The 16,608-nt window shown below is 44.1% G+C and overlaps 1 protein-coding gene across 3 annotated transcripts; it reads right to left on the bottom strand.

Moving 5' to 3' along the window:
• Nucleotides 1-15,826, bottom strand: LOC103180403 (endoplasmic reticulum mannosyl-oligosaccharide 1,2-alpha-mannosidase). Of its 3 annotated transcripts, XR_006085256.1 has the most exons (15): nucleotides 15,684-15,826; nucleotides 13,571-13,809; nucleotides 11,710-11,818; nucleotides 8,893-9,017; nucleotides 8,248-8,408; nucleotides 7,851-7,960; nucleotides 7,066-7,251; nucleotides 6,078-6,226; nucleotides 5,340-5,528; nucleotides 4,581-4,771; nucleotides 4,322-4,442; nucleotides 3,731-3,925; nucleotides 3,326-3,457; nucleotides 2,333-2,688; nucleotides 1-1,994 (listed from the first exon to the last, which is right to left on the bottom strand). XR_006085256.1 is itself a non-coding variant. In XM_042337283.1 (14 exons), the coding sequence occupies exons 2-14, from the start codon at nucleotides 13,673-13,675 to the stop codon at nucleotides 2,488-2,490; spliced, it is 1,974 nt and encodes a 657-aa protein (XP_042193217.1). In that variant the 5' UTR covers nucleotides 13,676-13,809; nucleotides 15,684-15,826; the 3' UTR covers nucleotides 1-2,487. The 3 variants fall into 3 exon arrangements, 2 of the variants coding, with proteins under 2 accessions (XP_042193217.1, XP_042193218.1); XM_042337283.1 differs by having other exon boundaries at nucleotides 1-2,688; XM_042337284.1 differs by having other exon boundaries at nucleotides 1-2,688; nucleotides 8,260-8,408.
• Between the last annotated feature and the right edge of the window lie 782 nt (nucleotides 15,827-16,608).

The raw sequence follows: 16,608 nt of genomic DNA, 5'->3' as shown, positions 1-16,608 counted from the left end.
TGGCTGTTATAATACTTTTATTTACAATCATTTTTCCTAGAACCCAAAAAGATATTTACATCAACATCATCCACTTTTCAACTGAATAGTTACCAGCAAGCAAAAAGCCATGGGAACTAGTTTAATATTCCCAAACCCATTGAAACTGGATAAATGTTTTAAACCTAACAGTCATAAATTAAAATGAGTATTTACTTAGAAATGCATCCTCAGGACTAATATTGCATTGATACTCAGCCATCTTTTCAGGAATGACAATTTATGATGGACGTAAACAGAAATCACTGACTGACACAAAGGACTTACACAAAAAGCTTCACATGTGCAATTGCTTTTGGAATATTTCAGTATAACTTATATATAAATACACTCTCAGACACCAATCAGAGGCGTCAAATTTTAATTTTGAAAAATAGCCTGTAATTATTTACAAAAGAAAATTTCAATGACAAATTATAGTTTAAAACTATCTGGAGTTTCAGATATGTTCACATCTATCTCCTTGAACCTTATTTACCACATACTTTAAAATAAAATCTTAGGATTTAATGTGGCATTTGTAAAGGGGGGCAAACTGTTAACAAAAACAATAACAGCAATAATTAGGACCACAGTAACTGCTCCTCCATCTTTTTTCACCCCTCTTTCGAACCTTTTTCCCCCCATTTTATTCTTGTCTATTAGTCTGATTTTGAAAAATCAGATATGGAAAAAAAAGACAAACTGGTTCTCTTCATAGGCTCCAATTCCCTTTTGTGCAATAGTAATTCTCACTGAAGATCATAATATTTATGACAACTAATATAGTAATACCTCAAGTAAGGATAATTTCACACTTAGCTTTGCTGTGCAATCCGGTTCAAGGCTTTTTTTGGCGACCGCACAATTAAATCAGAAATGCGGCAGAGCTGAATTCAATGAATCTTTAATAACCTGCTTTAGATATTGCAAGTCATTAAAAATATCAGAAAAGGTATGAGAATTAGATCCATAAAATTACAATGTATTTTTACCAATTTGGACTATGTATAACCAGTGACAAATGTTACTAATTCCGATGCAGAGGCTCAAACAATACAAGTGCACTCCCAATTTGCAAGATGGCATTAGTTTCAAAGGCCATAAAAATCTAGATTTTCTATGACTTGTAAAGAGTCTTGATGAGATAGGTAAATACTATACAATATGGCTCATTTCCTGAAAGTTTTCTAACCATATTCCTGAATATATTTACAAAGTTGTCATATTGCATTTCACCACATGATTCCCACACCACAGTCCCAGCTTGCATTTTACATGTGCTTAAATTAAGAGGTGATGCACATTATCACTCAACTAATAAAGTTGCTTGAATAGCCAACCATTTCCTTTGTTACGTAAGACAAAACACAAACCGTGGAAGAAATGTTTTCTACTAAACACAAATTATTTCTTAGACAACCTATACAGTTATTAGCAATGCAAACACATTTGATTACTGTTTCATTACTAGATTCATATCACGAGTGTGTATATATCTTCAATTACAGCTGTAACAATTGCATGAAAGCAGTAGATAGAAATATAGGCCTTGCAAATCCCACAGCACTATTTCTGGTTGTTTCTATGCTCGGAACTGAATCATAACTAGTTCATGCTATGCTTTCAAGGTGAAATATCCAGGTACGCTGAAGTCTTAGCAGCAGCTACAGCAATAAAACAAAGCTAGCCTAATGGATTACTAGTGGATCCTTCATAGCAAGCCAGCAGCCTGTATAAGTAGGCAGTTGGGGCTTTGTTCAATAATAATAATAAAAAAGACAATTCACACCTGACCATGAACATGGTCAATCAATTTATCGACTTATTACAATAACTTGTATCAGTCTTATGGACTCTTAACGGTTCCATGGCAATAAGTTTTCATTTACAGTCTCTACTGCAGTGAAAGAGTGGCCTGGTGACTGACCTCGTTGTCCAAATGCCGTCCTTGTTGATTCAGTCTTTTCATTTCTCTAAATAATTTATGAAATTATTATGAAATTGAAAACAAATAGTCAAAATAAAACACCCCATTGACCAAGAAATGCAGCTAAGACTCAGACTATACATCAATGCAATTTAGTTGCTCCAAATCTTATATGGATGGTATGAAATTCAATTTGTTCCCTGACATTTGTATGTTCCCAACAAGGAGTCTTATTATGCAATACTCATCTACAGGGTTGAAGTTGGCGAAGAGAAATAAATAGATGAAGACAATGGAATTAAGCTTGTTTTGTCAATAAAGGAAAAAAAATCACTTGCAGCAACAGTTTACCAAAAGTTTGTTCCCTAGTTCATAGTTTCTTACCGTTCCAATTGCTACGCCTCCATGTAACAATCAACTTTCACAGTGGGCGATGAAGTAGAGCAATACCTCCACACAGTGGGTAACTCCATGTTAAACACCCAACAGGTTCATCCCATAACTGACCTGTTGAGAGGTCAACTCAAAGATCTATCTGGTCAGGTTGTCCATATTGGAATAATATGTGCTTCTGTATTAAAAATGAATTTGTCCAGATTAATAAAATTGAAGTCATCCGAAAACAGAAGGAAAAAGTATTTCAGTGTCTCTCCAAGAAAGAAGCTCTCCATTTTATCCCTGGGCTCTGGGTTTTCAGGATTGCGGACATTATTAATAGAAGTGTAGCCTCCAGTGGCAACCTGTGTAAAACAAAACCATAAGGAATACAGGTGAAGGGAATTGTACAAAGGGCTCATTGTTAATTATATGGTTAAGCATCAAATTGTCGCTCAAAATATTTTCAAATGCAGACAATTAAAAATCCCATATTATTGTTATGGGTAGAATTGTCTTATTATTGTCTTGGGTATGTCATCTACTAATTGGGATTTCCCACTGTAAGGGTCTTGGCACATGTAACGTTCAATGGAATTTTTAACTTAGGTATAATAATAATAATCCTTGCATTTGATATAGCGCCTTATCAGGTCTTCGTGACCTCTCAAAGCGCTTCACAGAATACACTGTGAAGTGAATTGACTATATTTTGTATAAATGAGCGCAAAAGGCTGTATATGCTCAGTCCTTGAACATCTTCAAGGCTGAGACTGATAGATTTTTTAAAAAACAGAGGGATTAGGGGATAGGGCAGGTAATTAGGTCAGAAGATCAGCTATGATCTTAACGAATGGCCCGGCACAGGCTTGAGGGGCCGAACGGCCTACTCCTGCTCCTAATTCTTATGTTCTTATGCAATGGAAATAGTCAAATTAGCATCATTATAATGCAGCTGTGATCTGAAATCATCGTATTCTTTCATTAATTCCCATTACTTACTCGGGTATATTTGTTGAAGTTTTGGAGGATCTCCCAGCCCCAATCCTGATACTTTTTATCCTGTGTAAATCTGTACAGGTAGAAGAGGCTTTCAATCGTTTCAGGTCTCAACAGGTTGTGTCTGTCAGCAGGCTACAACAAAAGATAAGGATAATACCATGCAGAATCATGTTCATTATTTTCCCCATTGAAATCACACTACGATGTTCAAATGCACAGATTTACACAAGTTCAAAAGGGTTTGGGGTGATAATAATCTATTAGAAAGTTGCATTTGTAAATACTGCCATCCACCTTAACTTCAAAGTTACTGAATCCAATAATTATTGGCTATAATTTCTAATTGTCCATCACCGTACAAAATCATTCTCCATCCATTCAGCGATCTGATGAACCTAAACCCACCTTAACTTCCACATCCTTGCCATTGTGTGGACTCAGATTGAAGTGGACAATTTCTGGGCTCAGTCCAGTTTCTATCTGTGCGTACATTTGGTAGCAGGTTTCCATTAGGTCTTTAGCCAGGTCCATGTGATCAGCACTAAGCCCATGATGAGCTCCTAAAGCCAGGGCACCAGGCAGGAAACATACCAAGTGATCCTTTAACACAAAGAAAACATGGCTGCTTCTCACAAATCTCGATGTTAGTAGCAAGATTTGTCCCAAAACCCAACTGCATTTACCACTACAAACAACCCATTACATGGTTAACCATTACATCTCAGCTGCTACTTTACCATTAGAACAAGTTCAAGAGCTATCATAATGACCTAGTGGGTAAAGGCACTCCGAGGCCACAGACTTGAAGATCTCAGGTCTAAAACACAGACTTGGTGAGTTAGCACAAGTGTGTTGCATTCATTACATGCTCATTAGTTAATCTGGCAAAGTGGCATTAAGTATACTGTGGCTTCCTCTCACGCTCCCTCCCACACAATCTGATCGAACATTTTACTCATCCACCACATATTAGCAACTCAGAAAAGCAGCACTTACCATTTTGGGGCTGAATTGGTTATGGGAAAGTTCACCCACGAAGACCAGTTTGTTAGGTTCGGACTTTCGTATCAAGTTCTTCTTGATGCCTTCTACGGCTAGCAGGTAGTCCTCTAATAATCTGCCAGATAATCAGAATAATGAACATTTATGTTAGAAATCACGAGATAGTGTTAAAGTCTTCCACCTCAGAATCATCCACTTAACTGACAATACAAAGTAATTTTCACTACTAACTTAAGATTTCAAAATTACTTACTCAGTTTCTTTCTTTCCTCCTTGGATCCACTGTTTTAGCAGATACTCATAGTAGCTGTCAGCTCTGGCACCGAGCGTATAAACACCAAGGTGACTAAACTGCCCAGAGTTAGTGTTTATGAACATTGGCACTAATCCATCCTGTTTACCTCCGAGTCCATGAACCAGTTTCATTACTTCACCGACGACTTCCTGTAATAAAGACCGATGAAGTTCATTTGTGAAAGAATTCCAGTGAGCTATGTGAAGCGCTTTGAGATGTTCTCTTGACGCAAAAGGTACATCATTATTGTGACATAACGGATGTAGCCCAAGCCAATGGGCAGAGGAACAATAAATCCTCTTTATTCTATCCTAGATTCTCTTTGCATATTCAGCTCTACAACAACAATCTCACATGCAGAAATTATAATGCTTGCATTTGAAACAGCACCTTCAATGTCCAAATGTCTCAATGTGTTTCACAGATACTCACCATCAACTATATTTGTTGGCAGATATGATGCCTAGCAAAGTCCCACAGAGTACCATGCAGTGAATGACCAATTTATCGGGGGGGACTGACAAGAACACTGGCAGAATCCCCCTGGCCTTTTTTGAATAACGCCACGAGACCATGGAAGATGGAGCCTCCGTTTAACAATTAAGACGAAAGGGAGGGAGAGAAAGAACACGGGAAAAATCCATTCACATCCACCTGCACTGTAGATGGGACCTTGAAATTCACGCCTGCGTTGCCAACTTGGTGGTTTCAACAAACCTTGTATTTATCATCGTTAGTGACGCGGCTGAGTTCCCGAAACTCTAGCTGGATGCTCGTCACTTCTGCCACGGTGCTGTCAGATGTCCACCGAGGGGGGTGGGCGGTGCCGCGGCCAATGTTCACATCCGAGAAGGGAATTTTGGATGGAGTTTTGAAGGCGGGCATCAGCCGATTCCCAAGTTCATGCTATTGTGGCAGAGAAACACAATCATCATCATCATCCAAGGCTGTAACAGATGGTAAATGCTCGGCAAAAAAGTATTTGCAGTCATATGTTCTGAGCTGTGACCTTCAAGGGCTTCTTAAAGTAAAAAAAATCACCAAATCAATCTCTCCTCCACAAAACGCCAATCCTCTCAGGGTCATACATTTGCACTTAAATTTTGTAGATAGATTATTAAACTACTCAAGGTTGTTTTTCTTTTAAACCAAACTTAAGGCAATCATACTGGGAAAATAATAATGATCCCAGACGTTAAGTGAGTAACTAGGTTAACACAAAATTCAACTGTGGATTTGTTTCAATCGGAATCCGAGGACAGTTTAATGTCAAGACTTGGCCCTTGTGATCTTTGCAATTAAGTGTTCATTTTTTGCAGCAAAATAAGATTATAACAAATCTTCTGCAGCTTTGAAACGTTAATGAACAGACTGAGCGCCATCTGTTTCTTTAATAGCTGATTATAACCCGTTACACGCAGCAATAAGATACAGCTATACAAGCACAGTCCTTACTGCTTTGTCCAGAAAGACTTGATCTCCTGTTAGATTGTACGTGCTGAGCAATCCACCAAGAACACGAATCGTGGTCTCAAACAAATTCACATCCACGTTTTTACTGAGGTTCAGTTCATTGATCACCCATTTCTTAGCTTCCTCAAATTCTAAAAAAAAAGATATAAAAAGAATAAAAATTAGTGAACCCGTTTTGTGTGCAGCTGCCTTTATGAAAGGAGCATAAAAAATGGAAATATGCAAGTTATCAATTTCATGATTTGATTTGATATCAAAGACAACTATCTGCCCATCTGCAACACCGAATGGCTTGGGTTTGAATAGACAGTTTAATGCACTAAATTTTTGTGGCTGCCTCCGTTGACATCTGCCCCCAACTGCAAACCGTCCAGTAATACATTTGACAGTCCACTGGGTTCCTTTAATCTATTACTCTGCTATTCCAGTTTAAATTGTGCGCTAATCAGCGATGACCACAAGCCATCGAAATCTCTTTGAAAGTGCAAGATAACATTGTGAGCAACATTTGTAAAACTACAGGTCTTACTCAACACGTTTTACCTATCTTCGTCTCTCCTGGTAATTTGTGGTAAGTTTACAATTCAGTGCTTGTCCATAAAAACACTAGTCTACACTATTCCCTTAAAACCACAAAATTAACAACATCCCACTGCAGCCCTTTTGTGCACTTTAAACACTGCAAATTAATTTAAAAAACATTTATTTTTTAATGTTGATCCAACTGGGATAGATTTATCAATTTAGACGCCAGATGCTACTAGGAAGCCTCCCAAGTAACACTTCATTTGCAATCTTTAAATGTAAAAAGTAAAAATAAATCCCAAATGTAGCACAGAATACCTGTGCTTCACAAATAGAAAATAATACAAGTTTCGCAAACCTAGTGTGTGGGCTAATGAGCACCAGCAATTATATCTTGTCTATCAGGGAAATTGCACCATTTAGTCGTGCAATATGGACAAGTCACCTTCTTTCAGTCCCAAAATCCACAACGTGTCCAAGGCATCGATCAGGGTCAGTCCTAAACCAAACCATTCACTGTAGGTCTTAGAAATGGGTTTCAGTTCATCGTGACCCCAGGCAAATTCTTTGTACCCCTTCCAAGCATGTTGAAATGTTTCTATCACGGCCTTCTGTCGCTCAGTTAGGGCCCCTGAAATGAACAGAACAGAAGCAAATTAATCGGTTACTGACTTGGAAATATTTGATATAGCGCCTTATCGCGTCGTTGAGACATCTCAAAGCGCTTCACAGAATATACTGTAAAGTGGATTTACTAGATTTCTACATTAATTCATAAAGATGAATTCCAATAGAAAATTGGGAACTTCCCCCCAATGGGTTCACTGGGAAGATGGATGGGTTTGTTCCCTACACAGTAATGATTTGCTGATCTCAGTCAGGAATGCACTGATTCTATTACGATTGGGTTGTGTGGTGGAAATCGGCTAAGTATCTTTCTTTCTGATCACTGTCCTGTGTCTGCAATGTTCACAGACATCAGAATCAGGCTTAGCTATGATGCTCTTCACAGCCTGTTAGTATTGGTAAAATGTGGGTGTACTGTCCTGAGAACCCGAGGCTAGTTGAAAAACCCTTATCTATAGTCTTAATCTTCAGGCTAACTTCCCTATCCTCTGTGCCATAGCACAGTACATCATTTATTTTTGCTTGTATTGTCACGCACCTTACAAAATATTGTATTATTTATAACACTATTATTATTAGCCCAGCTCAAGTGATCAAACCTACCTGGTTCTTTCAGGTTTTCTTTCTCATCGGGCAGTACATTTGCCTGTTCTTTTACTCTGCCGGCTATTGCCTCCGTGGCCTGTTCAGGTTCGATCACCATTCCACGCCAACTGCAAGCACAGCATTCAAATTTACAGATCGCTGCTTGAACAAAAATTCAAAGTGCTGTGGTCTACCCATGGAAGCAAAATGTTCTAACTGTAGCTGAGGATCCTGCTTTACATCTTTCAAAGTGCACAGATTTTAATCATAACTTGTTTTGAGAAAGGTGCCATCTGCCGATCCAACATAAAAGGGTTTTATTCACAATTAACATTCGGTCTCCTCTCCCACCCTCACCCTCCCTACCCTCCACCCCTTCATCATTCAGATTACTGCACAGAAAGCCTTCAAGTACCTGATCACAGACCTGTCTTTCTTCTCATCCTTGTCGTTGGGTGCCTGTTCAGCTTGAGTTTCTACCTTATCGAGCTTGCGATCAACCACGTTTTCCTTCTTTGGCAATCTGTTCTGTAAGAACGGCGGCCCTCGTTTGTTGGGATTTGGTCTTCTGGGTTTCTGTGGGGTGGGGGGGTGAAAGGAGGAGAAAATAAATCACACAAGAATTGGTTACACAGTGGACTAAAATTACTGATAAAGTATTTCACCAATACTGCATTATGGTGGGACTTGGTGAAATCTCAATACACTCAGCTACGACACTATCCTTTTCGCCCACAAAATATATAGTCAATTTACTATATATTATGTGAAGCGCTTTGAGATGTCTTGAAGACATGATAAGGCACTATATCAAACGCAAGGATTATTATTATTAATATACTTGTCTGCAAAACAAAAGCACATGGAATCCTTTTGTGATACTAAAGTTCTTGGAACAGATCGGGTAACTTTAAGTCTTTGATGAATTACAGTCGCGTTTTCAACACAAACAACCTGACAGTCAAGAATAGCCGAAAAATCATTAATAGAATATTTACTAAGAGCTTGCATTCATATAGAGCCTTTTACATAGGAAAGTGTCAGTTTGTTCTCTCGTTACCTGTGGAGGTGTCAGAGCTGGCTGTTCCTTAGGGATTGGCACATCTATTGCTGGTCCCACCGCTGGATCAGCTTGCTTCAAGCGACTATCAATAGATCTTTCATTTTCTGTTCTGTCTGCAACAGCTGAACACAAAGGACCCAGCTTTAGAGGCAAAGTTAAAATTGCAACCCTTTTGTTTTGAAGCAAGTGGCATAACGAACGGTGCCCAGGAAAAATGCACGTTGTGTCACATCTCCTCGCATTTATTTTTTGGAGAAAAACAAATTTAAGATCAGCACCGTGTCAACAGCCAATCGGATGCCTTCTGTTTCCCACACAAGCCCGCAGAATTGAACGTACTGGGAGGTCGCGTGGCGCATATACAATATCACAGATACAGTGCAGAGATAAACATCAGATGTCACTCATCGATCAGGCCATCATTTTACGTATTTGCTCAAGAGGTAAAAGTCCAGGACGGAAAGGGTTTCAAAATAAACGTATTCTTTCCAAATATATGTATGAATTATACCCTTCTCTTTCTACAGTCCTCCTCGATCCCTCTCCAGGTGGCTCAACACATTAGCGCACCATAACCAGGCCTCCATCGATTGGTTTTGTAACTATGAGGTTTAATGTTGGGGGAGCGTGGGAGGGAAGAGAGAACCATATCCCCAGCAGCAAAAATAGACAAATGCAGTCGGTCAGAAGAGGAGAGAAACTCGGAGAAGAAAAATTGGCGGATTAATAAAAAATAGCAAAAGAGTGACGCGTTTTCCTGTGAAACGTGAAGTCATCTTGTTGGATCGGTTCAGTTCGATCTTAATTTGGAGCCCAAATTCACACGGCCAATATTCAACTCCATGTCACACAGACACGATCCAGCACTAGGTGCCAGCAATTCTCTTGCAGATCGACACAGGTGCATCAGACCTCCTTTCACAGTCCTCAAAGTCCTGCATTCACAAAGTGGTTGGAAAAAAAAGAGTTGCTACGGTACCCTGTTTATACGGTCAGAAGATGTTCCTACTGTGCTTTTGGCGGAGGCCTGGGACCACACACTGGAGGTCTGCATCCCGTCCTCTCAGCCGGGGATGGTATATGGTGCGGGGAGAAGACTACAGAAGAGGAAAATAGGGAAGAAATAAAATAAAATTACCTTTTTTTTTGAAAAAAAATCATGCTCGTGCTTGGTAAACATTGCACTCATTTTGCACTGTAAGTGTTAACTGTGCAAAAATGTAGTGTCGACATGAGAATGGTCTGTGCAATAGGATCACTGTGGGTTATTTGTGCCCCCACCTCTTTAGGAGTCACCTGCACAACACATTCACGTCTTGTTGGGAGAGATGGGGCAGAGGACATGCTCCCAGGACTCTGCTGATTGTTAAAGAGGACATGTTTAAGAGCAATGGAGCCTGGCTGGACCTTCAGTCTGAGCTCCTACAAACAAAACTGGCATTTCAGTGAAGGAAACATCCAGACGTTTAAAAACCATAGTAACTGTATTGAACCCAGGAAGGATCAAAGTGAGCACAGCTAAGAGCACATTCAGGCCAGACTCAACGAAAAAGAGGGTACAAAGGAAGGTAGGTCAGTGCCGTACATCACAAGTGGTTCGTTGTATAACTGTTCTGCTGGCACACGGAAAGGTCAAAATTCATGCAGTTACCTAACAAGAAAAACTCAGGCCCCCTTTTGTGAAATGAGCCACCAACAGAACAAATATTTCTAGATCATAAACGTTTTCTATCGCTAATATACCATGCTGCAGCCCAGGGCCACCAAAACATAAGAAGGATTTGTGCCTGAAGGTATTAGCCACACTGAAAGATGTTCTTTTTTAGTGGATCGGGGTGGGGGAGTGGGGAGAACCAGGGGCAGAATATGGGCGAATTGTGGGTATGTGTAGGTGTATGCGACCTATATATGCTTTGGTGCTTTTACCCACAGCCCATAAAGCAGGACAACTGCACATGGCTACGATTCACCGTGTGGCAAGGCGACAAACACAGAAGGGTAAAGTCACAGATGTTTCCCGGAAGAAAAGGGAATTAAGAGTTAATAATGGCACAAACGAGAGAAGTAATGAGTAGATTCTATCACGGATGATACCCTGCATCACCATAATATGCCGGACACAAACAGAAGAGGGAAAGAGAGTGAGGAGGAGGAAGAGGGTGGAGGGAAATGAAAGAGAATCGACAGAGAGTGAAAAACTGACCAGAACAGCATCCATTTCAAATGGATGAATCAGAAAGAACAAAGAAAGGGATAATTAAATGGCTTGATGAACCCGTAAGGATTAAAAGGAATAGTCAGTAGACAGGAGAACAAATAACTATGGTGTTGAGTTGATAAAATATGAAGATTTCTCAAAGAGCAATCCAGGACCAAACCATTTCATCCAGAGACCACATACAACACAATACAATAAAAAATTACATTTGGAAAGCGCCTTTCAACAACAAGATTACATTTGTATAGCGCCTTTCACGTCGGGAGGACGTCCCAAGGCGGTTTCATGTTGGGATGACATCCCAAGGTGCTGAACAGTCAGGGATTAGGTTACATTCCCACCAGTGGTGGTATTAGTTAAGAGACCTATCCAAACTTAGAGCAAGAGAACTTCCATCTGAGTATAACTAAGGCATATGATCTCTAAACCCACTCACACAGTGTGTACATAGGTAACTTTGCCATCTCACTGCAAGTCATAATTTGTAAAGATAAAAAATAAATCATTAAGACTCAAATGTGTGGAAATATGGAGCAAACTGACTAGCAACGGCACAATGTTAAACTCCAGTTGTGAAAGCTGGTGCTGTCTCCTACCTTCCCGTTGCTCTGACAGATTAGGATATGCTGCAATGCCACAAAACACCATGAAGAAAAACAGGAATGCAATTAGGCTGCGCTGTAACCTTGATAGCTGCTTCCATTTCTGAAAAAAAACATTCAAACTACATTTAGGATGACAGTGTGGTTTTGTACCCATCCACCTCCCAAAAATCCTGTCCTGTTAACAGAATAATAATCTTTGCATTTGATATAGTACCTTATCACATCATCAGGACGCCTCAAAGCGCTTCACAGAATATACTGTAAAGTGAATTGACTGTATATTTTGTGAGCGAAACGCGGCAGCCAATTGCGCACAGCAGCGTCCCCACAAACAACCGTGGATTGAGTGACCAAATTAATTTACTTTTGAAGGGATACTTACAAGTTGACTGTTGCACAATAATCATATGTTTAGGGTTTGTATTTCTTCACTCAGAGGGTAGTGACTACCCCAGAAGGCTGTAGATGTCAGCCTTTGAACATCTTCAAGGCTGAGACTGAGAGATTTTTAAAAAACAGAGGGATAGGGGATATGGGGATAGGGCGGGTAATTAGAGTTGGGTCTGAAGATCAGCCATGATCGTATCGAATGGCAGGACACAGGCTCGAGGGGCCGAATGGCCGACTCCTGCTCCTAATTCTTATGTTCTTATGTTCTTAAACCACAGGGTTGGGAAGGGATTACTGTGCATAGCTTGGAAAGGAGGGTGCGTTCTCTTGAAGACTTTGTTTGTACAGACTCCAAAAGTTCCAGATTTAACCCTAAGAGTTCTATTACTGTCTCCAGTGCCCTTGGAAAAAAGAGGGGGGGTGGGGGGGGGGGGGGAAGAGAAGGGATCCATCCTCCATTCTTCAGCACAGATAAGTGCTTTCAGGAAAAGAGGGAAAAAGTTTAATGGCACAAAAATTCCTCGAAATAAAACACATTTTGAACTCGGTGGAGATAGACCAAAATAAAATAAAATGAATTGAGTGGGTTACTTGAAGAGCTAATACTTATTTGACAAAATGCTTGAAATAATCTAGAAATAATAATGAGCCTTGCATCCAATGTAGCCCCTTATCATACCATCGTCACGTCTCAAAGCGCTTCACGGCATGTACTGTAAAGTGAATTGACCGGATGTGTTGTGGGCGAACATACTGCAATTTACACTCGTGGCTTGTTGAGCCAGCTGCTGGTGGGAGGGCAGCATCAGCAGGATACGTGTCATTGCAACTGAACAGAAATAAGTGTTGATTTGCATTCATACCATTTCTTGCGCAGTACAGGCTTCACAACGGCAGCGTGGTCAGGTTGGGAAACAACGGATGAAAAGTATAGGTCATTTTTGCTTTTTATAAAAACCTTTTTAATCAGAAACTTGAAAATAAAAGAATTGCCCTTGTGAACTTTTAAGAGAAATAGGTAACTATCTGGGGAGGACAAGTTTGCAGGGCTTTGGGGAGAGAGCGGGGGAATGGGATTGATTTGGGAAACTCTTTTCAAAGAGCCGGCACAGACACGATGGGCCAAATGGCCTCCTTCTGTGCTGTATAATTCCAGGATTCTATGATTGATGACCCGAGTTCCACTTAGCTTAAGTAATGAGTGCTCCATTATACATTCCTTTTATTATTGTGGTTAGAAAGGGGACAGATGGAAGAAGCTCTTATCTTCACCCCCGCATATTGATGCTATTCCTATACAAAGGGCTCCAAAACCCCCCGAAACGTGTGTACTTCCGATGACGCGTAAGGATTTTATGTAGAAAAAGCTTGTGATAGACACAAACATTAACCTACAGTTACCATCTTCAATTCAAGCTCTTTACACACCCATGAAGCAGTGTGTCTGCATATTTTCTCTTACCCGCCAACAGGACTGCCTCCTCCAGGTCTTACTGTTATCATAGTTCCTCCCGTTCTGATTACTCAAAGTCACGGATATGAAATCCCTCCGCTGTGGTGAATACATGCTTCAGTCTCCCGGGAGGAGAGATACTTTCCAGCACAGTACACGCCGATTCAACGGAAAGCCATTCGTACTCTTCTTAGTTTTAACACGACACATGTAAGAGCTCCACAATTTCTTTGAGGCTTTTTTTTTTCCTGGGGAGGGAGAAAGGGACGAGTGACGTCAATTATAATTTTAATATCTATTTCTTTCCCCCAAAAGATATTTAAGGGAAGCTATTTTGGCTTGTTAAAGGTGACAGATGGAAATGCTTCCAATATTCTCAAATGTCTTCCTTTCTTACATGGAAGTCCCACTAGCGCCAATTCTTTTTTTTAAAAAAAAATCCAAGGTCTGATGAGTTGAGTTACCCATAAGTTAAAATCTCACAACCTCTCATCTTCTTGTTGTCACGCCTGCTTTTCAAGTTACAAGAACGTGAAACACAAGTTCAGCGTCTCAAGACGAACCATAAAGAATCTTCTGCATTAAATCCTCTTTGTGTGTTATGAAGACAAATTATCAAGTCACAAAATCTATTACACCGGCAGTTCATTGCGTGTGTGTTTTAACACAATGGTTAGCGGTATTGCAATTGAAAAAACTGTTGATAAAAGTCATTGCTTGCCGGCTGTGTAGGGCACAGTGGCTACAACGCGTCGCCGGCTTCGAAAGCCCGTTCCTTGAGTTGTAAGGAGAGTCCACTCGCAGAGAGTCAGGATCAAAATCCACAGCAAAGAGCGATGGTGTTGTTTTTCTCACTCTTTCACACATGCGCGCGCACACACACACTGTGCCACACACACACAGCCACACACATACATACACAGCCCCACACACACACACACTGCCACACACATACATACACAGCCCAACACACACACACAGCCACACACATACATGCACAGCCCCACACACACAGCCACACACATACATGCACTGCCCCACACACACACACTGCCACACACATACATACACTGCCTCGCACACACACTGCCACACACATACATACACAGCCCCACACACACACACTGCCACACACACACACACACAGGCTAACAAACCAACCGACAGCTGCCCGCTCAAGTGCAGCAACGAGAAGTCCGGGGAACAATTCGCGCACGAACGACGCCCGGCACACGCCGACAACAGCACCGTTTCCATCGCGCCTTCGCTTCCCATCGCGCGAAATCCCGCGGCAAAGAGAGGCGGCGAAACCAAACCAAACCAAACCAAACGGTCTCAGGGACCGACCGCCCGACTGACGACCGCCTTCGACCGGCGCGGAGCGGGAGTCCGGCCGTCAGGTCGACCGGTGGGGAATCGCTGGTCCGGGGGGTAAAGGCCATCCCGGGAGCGGACCGACAGTGACCGGGCCGAGCCGGGGGGGGGGGGGGGGGGGAGGGGATAGAGGGAGAATGTTCCAGAGCGTTTTCATTAATACGAGGAGGTCCCCAGTGAGGCCGTGAAGAGGAGGTCCCCCCCCAACCCCACACCCCCCCAGGGCAGAGGATGGCTTCAGGGAGGAGTTGTGGGGGGGAACAGGATAGTGACCCTGGGACCTCCCCACACCCCCCTCCCCACACACACACCCTCCCCACACACCCCTCCCACACCCCCACACCCCCCTCCCCACACACACTCCCACACCCCTCCCCACACCCCCCCCCACACACCCCCTCCCCCACTTCCCCCACACCCCCTCCCACACCCCCACACACCCCTCCCACACCCCACACCCCTCCCACACCCCACACCCCCCCTCCCACACACCCCCACACCCTCCCACACACCCCCTCCCCCCACACCCCCTCCCCACACCCCCTGGGGATGGGGGGAGGGGGGGGCTGGAGCCTGTGGCTGCCCGGGGGGGGGGGGGGAGAGGGAGGGCGGAGGCCGCTGACACTAACACAGCGCCCGGCTTCACCCGGGCCTAGGCCCGAGCCGCGGCCTGGAGTTACTGACAGGCGGAGGGGGGGGGGGGGGGTGTCTGTCTGTGTGTGTGTCTGTGTCTCTCTCTCTCTCTCACCGGGTGTCTGTGGGTCTGTGTGTGTGTCTGTCTGTGGGTCTGTGTCCGTGACGGTTAAACTCGCGCCGCCATCGCCCCGTCTCCTCGTCACCTGCGGCTCTCAACGGCCCCACGTCGACGTGCGCGCCCCCGCGCCCTCCTCCCGCCACGTCCGTCGCCCCCAAGCGCGCGCGTCCACGCCGCCCGGTAACCCCGCCCCCCCGCACGCGCGCGCGCGCGCGCACGTGTCACTCACAGTGGAGGGCGTCTCAAGGCGCTTCCCGGGACACACGCTGCGCAGTGTAGTGACTGTGCGTTTTGTGGGCGAAACGTCTCCAGCGAAGGGTCATCCGTGATAACCCCCAACACCCTCCACCCCCTCCCCCCTCCCCCCCATCTACCCCCCCCCACCACCCCTCCCCCCCCCCCACCCCTCCCCCCCCCTCCCCCCCACCACCCCTCCCCCACCCCCCCCCCTGCCCCCCACCATCCACCCCCTGTGCCCCCCCCTCCCCCACCCCCTGCCCCCCCCCTGCCCCCCACCATCCCACCCCTGTGCCCCCCCCCCCCCCCACCCCTGCCCCACCCCCTCCCTCCACCCCACACGGGGTGGGATGGTGTGGGGGGGCAGGGGGTGGGGGGGGGGGGCACAGGGGTGGGATGGTGTGGGGGGGCAGGGGGGAGGGGGGGGCACAGGGGTGGGATGGTGTGGGGGGCAGGGGGGGGGGGGCACAGGGTGGGATGGTGTGGGGGGGCAGGGAAGGGGGGGGCACAGGGGTGGGATGGTGTGGGGGGGCGGGGGAGGGGGCACAGGGGGTGGGATGGTGGGGGGCAGGGGGGGGCCAGGGGGTGGGATGGTGGGGGGCAGGGGGGGGGCAGGGGGTAGGGGTGGGATGGTGTGGGGGGGCAGGGCGTGGGATGGTGGGAGGGGGTAGGGGGTGGGATG

This window comes from Callorhinchus milii, unplaced genomic scaffold (genome assembly GCF_018977255.1).
Source record: "Callorhinchus milii isolate IMCB2004 unplaced genomic scaffold, IMCB_Cmil_1.0 Scaffold8, whole genome shotgun sequence".
Lineage (NCBI taxonomy): Eukaryota > Metazoa > Chordata > Chondrichthyes > Chimaeriformes > Callorhinchidae > Callorhinchus > Callorhinchus milii.
This window is presented reverse-complemented; position numbering and strand designations above follow the sequence as displayed.

Coding starts and splice junctions, on each gene's coding strand:
- LOC103180403 (XM_042337283.1), bottom strand. CDS start 13,675: ATGTATTCACCACAGCGGAGGGATTTCATATCCGTGACTTTGAGTAAT. Junction 8,409..8,892: donor CAGCTCTGACACCTCCACAG/GTAACGAGAGAA, acceptor CCCACCCCACAG/AAACCCAGAAGACCAAATCC. Junction 3,926..4,321: donor ACCAATTCAGCCCCAAAATG/GTAAGTGCTGCT, acceptor TTTGTGTTAAAG/GATCACTTGGTATGTTTCCT.